This window comes from Dryobates pubescens, unplaced genomic scaffold (assembly GCF_014839835.1).
Source record: "Dryobates pubescens isolate bDryPub1 unplaced genomic scaffold, bDryPub1.pri scaffold_120_arrow_ctg1, whole genome shotgun sequence".
Taxonomy (NCBI): Eukaryota; Metazoa; Chordata; class Aves; order Piciformes; family Picidae; genus Dryobates; species Dryobates pubescens.
This window is the reverse complement of record NW_026530711.1, coordinates 1-9,559: the sequence shown is the minus strand read 5'-3', so window position 1 is coordinate 9,559 and position 9,559 is coordinate 1. Positions and strand designations below refer to the sequence as shown.

General features: G+C 65.9%; 1 protein-coding gene across 1 annotated transcript; it reads right to left on the bottom strand.

Annotated features, from left to right (window-relative positions):
• Positions 1 to 7,274: 7,274 nt before the first annotated feature.
• LOC128899664 (LIM and SH3 domain protein 1-like) lies at positions 7,275 to 9,066 on the bottom strand (the record flags this gene model as incomplete). The annotated part of the gene is made up of 3 exons (XM_054179329.1): positions 7,275 to 7,480; positions 8,117 to 8,211; positions 8,907 to 9,066. Coding segments are annotated over 3 exons (429 nt in total), but the record flags the coding sequence as incomplete, so codon positions are not given.
• Between the last annotated feature and the right edge of the window lie 493 nt (positions 9,067 to 9,559).

Here is a 9,559-nt window from a genome sequence, read left to right as displayed (position 1 = left end):
GCAGCCATCGCAGAGCCGTGGAAGTGTTGGGGTTGGGAAAGGCCTCCGAGGGGCACCGGACCCGAGGGCCCTGGCCGCAGGTTCCTGGAACGCCTCCAGGGCTGGGGACTCCACCACCTCCCTGGGCAGAACTTGTTCCTCCTCTCCAGCCTCAGCCTCCCCTGGCACAGCTTCAGCCCCTTCCCCATCAGCTGATCCTGGGGGGGGGAAGAGACCACCCCCAGCTCACCCCAACCTCCTCCCAGGGAGCTGCAGAGAGGTCTCCCCCTCAGCCTCCTTTTCTCCAGACCAAATCCCCCCCCAGCTCCCCTTCCCCAGCTCCCCCCCCCCCCCAGCGCCCCTTCCCCAGCCCTGTCCTCCAGACCCTTCCCCAGCTTGGTTGCCCTTCTCTGCCCACCCTGCCCAGCTGCTCCCTTCCCTCCCAGCCCATTCCATGAGCCTCTGATTTTTGGCCCCTCCAGGCTGGCTGCTGTGGGGCACGGAGGAGGGGATGGTTCCTCAGAGCTGGGGGGGAGTGGGGGTCTGGAAGGCCCTCAGAGGGGAGAGGAGCTCCTGGGGGATGAGGAAATGCTTGCTGCTGGCTTCCCCCTCAGCTGAGTTTCCATTCCATGCCCACTGCTGATGGATGCTGACATCAGCCCCAGCCCTCCCCAGGCAGAGGCTGCTGAGAGCAGGACCCAGCTCCTCCCAGAGCATCCTCCCAGAGCATCCCCAGCTCCTCCCAGAGCAGGACCCAGCCCCCTCCAGAGCATCCCCAGCTCCTCCCAGAGCAGGAACCAGCCCCCTCCAGAGCATCCCCCCCAGAGTATCCCCAGCTCCTCCCAGAGCAGGACCCAGCTCCTCCCAGAGCATCCTCCCAGAGCATCCCCCCCAGAGCATCCCCAGCTCCCCCCAGAGCAGGACCCAGCCCCCTCCAGAGCATCCCCCCCAGAGTATCCCCAGATCCCCCCAGAGCATCCCCAGCTCCTGGGGTGCTTTTTGCCTCCTCTATTTGGTGCTGGAGTGAGGAGGAGGAGGAGAAGCTGAGCCACCTCTCCAGGGCTCAGCCCTGAGGGATTTGCCCCCCTGCCCCCCCCCTTCCCCTTGGGGGAGCTCAGGGCTGAGCTTGGCCCAGGCTGGGCAGAGGTTTTGGGGGAGCCCTCTGCCAGCAGGGGGAAGCTGAGCTCTGAGAGGTTCTTTCCATCCCAGAGGAATTTCCATCGCATTCCACAGCTTCCTTTTTCCCCCCCACGGTGAGGTTGAGGCTGAGCTCCCCCCCGGAGCTGACCACAGGGGAGGGGACCTGAGGCTGAGCCAAGCTGGGCAGAGCCTGGTGTGGACCCCACGGTGCCTGGGGCAGGGATCCTCCCCTCCCCCTCCCCCCGGCTCCAGCAGCTGCTGCCCATGCCGGGGGGGCACTGAGGTGTCTGAGCATCCCTTGCCAGGGGCTCACGGCTCGGGGGGCTGGCGGGGGGCTGGATTTGGTCGCCAGCTCTGCCCTGGGACGCGGTTCCAGTCGCCACCAGCGAGGCGCCGCCCCCCCCCCCCCCCCCCCCCCCGCTCGCCGCTCTCTTTCCTCTCTTTTATTTGGCTTCCTTCGGCATTTTGCACTAAAAATAGAAAGGTTTGGCTAAAATTAAACCCAGACGCCCGAGCTCGGCAGCTCGCATCGGCCCCGGGGGAGGGCGGCAGCCTCCCTGTCCCCCCGGGACGCCGCCGGCGTCACCGGGAGCGGCCCCGGGGCTGGGCGGTGGGAGGGCACCGCGCTGCCCCTTCCCCGGCCGCCACATTCCTCCCTCCTTCTCCCCCAGCAAAGCTGGGGGGCAGCCGGCTGGTCCCGGAGGGATTAAGGTGTTTCCAGAAGGCTCCGAGGGAGAGGGAGCAGGCGGTGGCTGTGGAGAGAAAGGAGAGAGGGGAGAGGGGAGAGGGGAGAAGGAAGGGGAGAGAGGGGAGAAGGAAGGGGAGAGAGGGGAGAAGGAAGGGGAGAGAGGGGAGAGAGAGGAAAGGAAGGAGAGAGGAGAGGGGAAAGGAAGGAGAGAGGAAAGGTGATCGAGGAGAAAGAGAAGAGATGAGGGAGGGGAAAGGAGAAGAGAAAGGAGATAAGAAAAAGGTGGAGGGAGAAAGGAGAGAAGGGAGAGGCTGATCTGAGCCGGGCCCGAGAGCTGCAGGAGCCCCAGGATGCTGCCGAGGGTGCCAGTGGCAGCCACCCCCCTCCAGGGTGGGCAGAGGCACCGGGACCCCCTCGCCCCTTCCCTTCTCCTCCTTTCAAACGGCGCAGCCAGGGTCCCTCTTTGCCTCTCCCTTGGCTTCCTCCTCTCCCTCTCAGGAACAAAAGCCCCTGGGCTGCTGCTGCAGGGCTCCAGAGGGCAGCGGGGCCGAGAAATCCTTGCAGGGAGACCCCCAGCAGCCGCGGGGCTGCCCCCCCGGCCCCCTCCCCCCCCGTGCCCTCCTTCCAGCCCTGAGCAGGAGGCAGCTGAGCCGCGGGCAGGCGGAGGGAGCAGCAACCGAACCAACAGCCTTAAAGCCCCAAAATATCCCTTCCCCACCCCCCCTTCTCCCCCTCCCCCATCCCCGGGAACGGAATCCTGCTGGGAACGAGGAGCGGGAGCTCACCTGGAGCAGGCTTGCAGGGGGAGCTGCATCCCGCCCGGCGCGGCCCTAGAGCATGTAGATGATGTAGGAGAGGATCACCAGGCCGATGATGGCGAAAAACATCAGGATGAAGATATCCAGCATGGCTCCTCTCGGCCCGGAGAGGAGATGCTGGGCACACGGCTGCCTCCTCCTCCTCTTCCTCCTGCTGCTGCTGCTCCCCTGCCGGCCAGAGCTCAGCTGGCTCCGCTCGGGAGGCAGGGACGATGCCGGAGCTGCTCTTCCAGCAGGCAGGAGGGGAAATGAAGAGCTAAACCCAGGCGCTCAGACGGGGCTGCAGCCTCGGCAGGGCTCGGAGGAGCTTTGCCCAGCTCAGGACCTCGCCAGCAGAGCTCCCGGGAGCCGCCAGCTGCCAGCCAGAGGCTTCCTCTGCCCCAGCTTCTCCCCACCCAAAGCGCTGCCCCAGCTGTGGGGCTGCTCGCAGGGGTGCAGCCCCCAGTCGGAGCTGGGAGGGGGCCCGGCCCGACGGGGAGAGGAGCCCGAAGGAGCTTTGGCCATCACCAGGCTGCGCTGCTCCCTCAGGACCGCTCTGAAACCTCAACTCGTGGAGCCTGGGGCTGCTGGGGTAAGGCAGCAGCCTGCTCTGTGTCACCAGCACCTTCAGCTGGCCTGGAAGGAGGCTGAGGGGAGACCTCCTTGCTCCCTGCAGCTCCCTGCGAGGAGGCTGCAGTGAGGTCGGGTTGGTCTCTCCTGCCTGGGAGGGGAAAGGGCCTGAAACGGTGCCAGGGGAGGCTTAGGTTGGAGATGAGGAACAGGTTCTGTGCTGCAGGAGTGGTCAGGGGTTGGAAGAGGCTGCCCAGGGTCAGCTCCAGGGGATGTCAGTGCCGGCCACGACCTCCACCCTCACCCCCTGAGAGAGTGAGAGAGAGAAGGGAAAAAGAGAGAGGCAGAAGGGGAGGGGGAAAGAGAGAGAGAGACAGAAGGGGAGGAGGGAAAGAGGGAGGCAGAGGAGGAGGGAAAGAGGGAAGGAAAGAGGCAGAGAGAAAGAGAGAGGGAGGCAGAGGAGCAGGGAAAGAGGGAAGGAAAGAGGCAGAGGAGCAGGGAAAGAGGCAGAGGAGGAGGGAAAGAGGCAGAGGAGCAGGGAAAGAGAGAAGGAAAGAGGCAGAGGAGCAGGGAAAGAGGGAAGGAAAGAGGCAGAGGAGCAGGGACCACAATCAGAGGCAGCACAAAGGGCAGGTAAAAACTCAGAGCTGTTTATTTGGGGAGCTGAGGAGGGGCAGGGGGAGCAGCAGTTGGCTGCTCCTGAAACAACAACAACAACCACCAGCACCAAACAAAACCACCCCAAAAAAGGCCAAAGGATGGAAACTTGGTGTTTTATTTATTGGTGACCAAAATAAACCCAAAGCAGAGCCCAGAGGAGCCACACAAGGAGCCCCCCCCGGAAAAAAGCCTCAAGCAAGCCACAGGAGTTGGAAGGAAACTTTCTGAGCTCAGTCAGCAGGGGAGGCTGGGAGGGGTGAGGGCAGTTTGACAACAGGAGAAGCAACTCAGCTCTTCAAGTAGTTCCTTTCCCTTCCCCTTCCCTTCCCGTGCTTGGCAGCAGTGGAAACCAAAAAGGACCACCCCAAAAATCAACCCAAAATAAAGGCCAAAAGGGGGGAGGGGAAAAAGTGCATAAATCGAAAGGGGAACAGGAAAAGGAGGAAGGGGAGAAAGGGGGAACAGGAAAAGGAGGAAGGGGAGGAAGGGGAGAAAGGGGGAACAGGAAAAGGAGGAAGGGGAGAAAAGGGGAACAGGAAAAGGAGGAAGGGGAGAAAGGGGGAACAGGAAAAGGAGGAAGGGGAGAAAGGGGGAAAAGGAAAAGGAGGAAGGGGAGAAAGGGGGAAAAGGAACAGGAGGAAGGGGAGAAAGGGGGAAAAGGAACAGGAAAAGGAGGAAGGGGAGAAAGGGGGAAAAGGAACAGGAGGAAGGGGAGAAAGGGGGAAAAGGAAAAGGAGGAAGGGGAGGAAGGGGAGAAAGGGGGAAAAGGAACAGGAAAAGGAGGAAGGGGAGAAAGGGGGAAAAGGAACAGGAACAGGAGGAAGGGGAGAAAGGGGGAAAAGGAACAGGAGGAAGGGGAGAAAGGGGGAAAAGGAACAGGAGGAAGGGGAGAAAGGGGGAAAAGGAACAGGAGGAAGGGGAGAAAGGGGGAAAAGGAACAGGAGGAAGGGGAGAAAGGGGGAAAAGGAACAGGAGGAAGGGGAAGAAAGGGGGGAAAGGAACAGGAGGAAGGGGAGAAAGGGGGAAAAGGAACAGGAGGAAGGGGAGAAAGGGGGAAAAGGAACAGGAGGAAGGGGAGAAAGGGGGAAAAGGAAATGCTGAGATGAAAGAAGGAAATGAAGCAGTAAAAAGGTTTTGTTTTATTCCCATGGGGAGGACTGGGGGAGAGGGGGAGGGGGAAGGGGGAGAGGGGGAGGCAGGGCAGAGCCTCTCAGGAGAATGGTTTCAAGGTAGCATTACAAAAACCAAGAGCCAAAGAAGTTCTTTGCCCCCAGCCCAGAGCTCCTCTGGGGGGGTTTGGTCCATTACAAAAAGGTTTTATTCACATTAATGCTTCCCCCCCCCCGCCCCCTCCCCCAATTCCCAGCCAAGAAGGTGATTAAAGAAGAGGATTAGCTAAGGGGAGATGCAGCAGACACCACCCCCACCCCCCCCCCACCCCTGCCCTGCTCTTGTGCTCGTTTGGTTTAGCACCAAAGGTTTGCCCAGCCCAGGAATTCCACCCTGGCTGCCCCCTGTGCCCCCCCTGGCTGCCCCCTGTGCCCCCCCAGGCTGCCCCCTGTGCCCCCCTCCCCAGGCTTCACTCCAAGCCTTTCCTCCCCTCCCTGCTCCCAGCTGGGCAAGGACTCAGCAAAGGGAAAGCTCAGCCCCAGCCCTGCCAGGAATCCCCTCTCTCCCCCTCCCCTAATTCCAGTCCCCCCCCAGCCCCACGTGCTGTGAGGAAGGAGGCTGCAGGCAGGAGCTGAGGGGGGGGAGGGGGAGGTCCTCTCCAAGACCACCTCCCCCAGGGATGTGGCCCCAAGAGAGAGCCAAGGAATGTCTCAGCCCAAGCCCCTTTGGTCCCTAGGTTCCCTCTGGGAATGCTCAAGGCAGCCTGGCAAGGGCAGGGGTCCCCCCTCCAGCTGCCCCAGGAGTGGGCAGTGGGGGGCACTGGAGGCAGCCCAATTCCTGTCCCCCCACCCCCTGCCCAGGCTTCCAGTTCTTCCTGCCCCCAGCCAGCTCCAGGACCTGTGGAGCCCCCAGGGGCAGAGGCCAGGGAAGTGCTTTGAGCTCTTGGTCCAAGCCATGGTGCCAAGGGCAGGGCTGGCCCCCAGCAGCCACCTGGAGGTGCAGGGGGGCTCAGGGGGTGCCCAGCTCCAGTCTCTGCCCTTCAGAACCCAGCTGCTGCAGGGGACAGGCAGCCAGGGTGGTCCCCAGGGAGGTGGCAGAGGTGGGGGAGGGTCTTTGTCAGGAGGCTCAGAAGAGGCACAGGGGTGGGGGTGAGGGGGGCTGAGCCTGCTGGCTCCCCAGAGCAGGGCTCAGGAGGCTCCCCCCAGAGCCTGGCAGCAGCAGGGGGACAGCAGGAAGGCTCTGGGGGAGCAGAGCCACTGCAGAGGGGGGGAAGCTGCCCCAGAATGTGGGGTGCAGGAGACCCCCCCCCTCCCCCCAGCCCCAAGGCAGAGCTGCAGCAAGGAAGGGAGGAAGGGCAGGGTGGAGGGGGGATGGGACATGAGGTCTCAGTGTCACAGTGTCCCCTCCTCAGTGCAGGGCAGCAGGAGCTCAGCTCAGCCCCAGCAGCCTCCAGGCAGAGCCAAGCTGCAGCCAGCAGCTCCTTGGCCTGGCACCAGCGGTGCCCAGCTCAGCCCCAGGGAGCTGGCAGGGGGCAGCCAGGGCCCAGGGCAGCAGCAGCAGAGGCAGCTCCCAGGGCTGCCTGGAGCAGCCTCCTGGAGGGCTTCCTGCTCTGAGGCCCCAGGGCAGCTCAGGCTGCAGGGAGGAGCTGGAGGGGGGCCGGGGGGAGGCTGCCAGCCTCACCCATGCCCAGCACTGCCCTCTGCCCACCCCTGCCAGGGCAGAGGGCGTTTGGTCCTAAGGAGGGAGCTCCTCCTGCCCTTTCCTGCCAGCTCCAGCTGCTTCCCCCTGCCCAGGCGGTGCCAGGGGGGGGGCCCAGGCTGGGCTGGAGACCCAAAGGAGAAGGGAAAGAGCTGCAGCAGTTTGGTCTCTCACCCCCCTCCCAGCGCGCCCCCTCGGTGCCAACAGGCACAGCAAAGCCAAAGTGGCACCAAGGAGAAACCCCCCAGGGGCTGGCTGGAGGAGCACCAAGTGGGTGGGGGGATGCCAGGGGTGGGGGTGGCATCCACAGTGGGTCAGCTGGGGTGGGTGATCTGGGGGGGGGGGGGGGGTTGGCATCCACAGTGGGTGACCCGGGGTGGGTGACCCGGGGTGGGTGACCCGGGGTGGGTGACCCGGGGTGGGGATGGCATCCACTGTGGGTGACCCCCCTGGGTGGGTGATCCCCCTGGGTGGGTGACCCCCCTGGGTGGGTGATCCCCCTGGGTGGGTGACCCCCCTGGGTGGGTGACCCCCCAGAGCTGAGGGGCGCTGGGGAGGCGCAGAGAAAGGGCAGAGAGAGGAGAGCCTCCTCCCCCCTCCCCCCTCCCCCAGCCTCACGCGGAGCCGCGGGGGCGGGGCCGGGGGGCGGGGCCGGGGGCGGGGCTCAGATGGCCTCGACGTAGTTGGCCGGCAGCATGCCGGTGTCGCCGGTGCGCTCCACCGTGCCGTACATCCAGCCCTCGTCGATCTGCTGCGCGTTGACGATGGTGTCCCCGTCCTGGAAGGAGACCTCGTCCTCATCCGCGGCTGTGTAGTCATAGACCGCCCGGAAACGCTTCTGGGGGGGAGGGGAGGGGGGCAGGGGGGGAGGAGGTGGAAGGGAGGGAGGGGGAGGGGGAGGAGGGGAGGGGAGGGGAGGGAGGGGGAGAAGGGAATAGAATTAACCAGGTTGGAAGAGAGCTCCCAGCTCACCAGCCCACCCTCTCCCCCACCCCCATCTCCCCCACCCCCATCTCCCCCAGCCCCATCTCCCCCAGCCCCATCTCCCCCACTCAGCCCTGGCACCGAGGGCCTCCCCCAGGCTGCTGCCCCCCTGCAGTGGAGCTGCCTCCAGCCCCCCCCCCCCCCGGGGCAGCACTCCCCAGGGGCCTGCCCCTCCCCTGGCACAGCCTCAGGGAGCTGCCCTGCAGCCAGGAGGCTCTGCCTGGGCACCTCCCTGGGCTGTGGGCAGCAGCCACTGAGCGCCCCCCCCAGGCCTGCCCCCGGGCAGCCCCTTCCCTCCTCCTCCTCCCCTGGCCGGGGCTGAGGCTGAGCAGAGCTGACCCTGCCCCCGGGGAGCCTGGAGGGGCCCTCCCAGCCCCCCTGCCCCAGCAGGGTCACCTGGAGCAGAGTCCAGCTGGGGCTGGGGGCTGGGGAGGGTGCAGGGGAGGAGCCCCCCCCGGGGGGGCACTGGGAGCCCCCAGCTGGTACTCACCCCCCCGGCAGGAGCGCTGCGCTGCGTGGAGCTGGGGGCTGCTGGCTCCTTGTAGCTGTAGGACTGGGGGGGAGGTTGCTGCTGCTGCTGGTAGGCTGGGGGAGGGCACAGGGGAGGGCACAGGGGAGGCTGTCAGAGCAGGCAGGGGCTGGGGGGGGACACACAGACCCCCTGGGCAAAGGCTTTGGGGGCTGGAAGGGAGCTGTGAGACCGAGCCCAAGCTGCCAGCACAGCCCCAAGGCAAGGAGGAGCAGCAGCAGGCAGCTGCTGCCCCAGGGCCAGGGAGCAGAGGCTTGGAGGAGACCTCTCCCAGGGCCACCCCCAGCCCCTCCGTGGCCACCAACCCCCAGCCCCCAGCTGCCCTGCCCACCCCCAGGGCTGGGGACTCCACCTCCCCCCTCGGGCAGCCTGTGCCAGCCCCTGGCCATCCCTGCAGGACAGAAGTTGCTGCTCAAGCCCAAGCTCAGCCTGCCCTGGCCCCCTGCCCAGGCCATTTCCTCTCCTCCTGGCTCCAGGCAGCAGAGCCCAACCCCCCCTGGCTCCAACCTCCTCCCAGGGAGCAGCAGAGAGCAAGGAGCTCTCCCTCAGCCTCCTCTGCTCCATCTCCCCCCCCCAGCTGCTCCTCCAAGCCCCTTCCCCAGCTGGGTTGCCCTCCTCTGGCTCTGCTCCCTCAGCACCTCTGAAAGCCCTCCCGGGGATGGGGACTCCACCACCGCCCCCCCGGGGGCAGTCCCAGCCCCCTCCTCCCAGCCCCCTCCTCCCAGCCCCCTCCTCCCAGCCCCCTCCCTGCCTGGGCTGCTGGGCTGGAGGTGCTGTGGCTGCTGCTGGTGCTGCTGTTCCGGAGCTCTCCTGTAGTTGGCGCTCTCCTGGGAGTTCCTGCGCTCCAGCTCAGCACCCTCGCTGGGGCTGGGACCCATCCTGCTCCGCTCGAACTCCTCGTGGTACTTTATCTGCAGGGAGAGAGGGGGGAGAGGGAAGGTCACAGCAGGGCTGGGAGCAGCCCTGGCAGCAGCAGCCTGCAGCTCAGCCCAGCAGCAGCCCCCCTGCAGCCCCAGCAGCAGCCTGCAGCTCAACCCAGCTGCCCCAGCAGCAGCCCTGCAGCCCAGCCCAGCAGCAGCCCCCCTGCAGCACCAGCAGCAGCCTGCAGCTCAGCCCAGCTGCCCCCCTGCAGCCCTGCAGCCCCAGCAGCAGCCTGCAGCTCAGCCCAGCTCCTTTCTCTCCCCTCCCAGGGGCTCAGCCTCCCCCCAGCAGGCTTCTGACCATGCAATGCTTGGGAGGGAGCTGCAGGATCCTCCAGCCCCAGCCCCCTGCCGTGCCCAGGGACCCCTGCCCCCAGCCCAGGCTGCTCCAGGCCTCATCCAGCCTGGCCCTGAGCACCTCCAGGGCAGGAGGCAGCCACAGCCTCCCCTGGGCAGCCTGTGCCAGGCTCTCCCCAGCCTCACT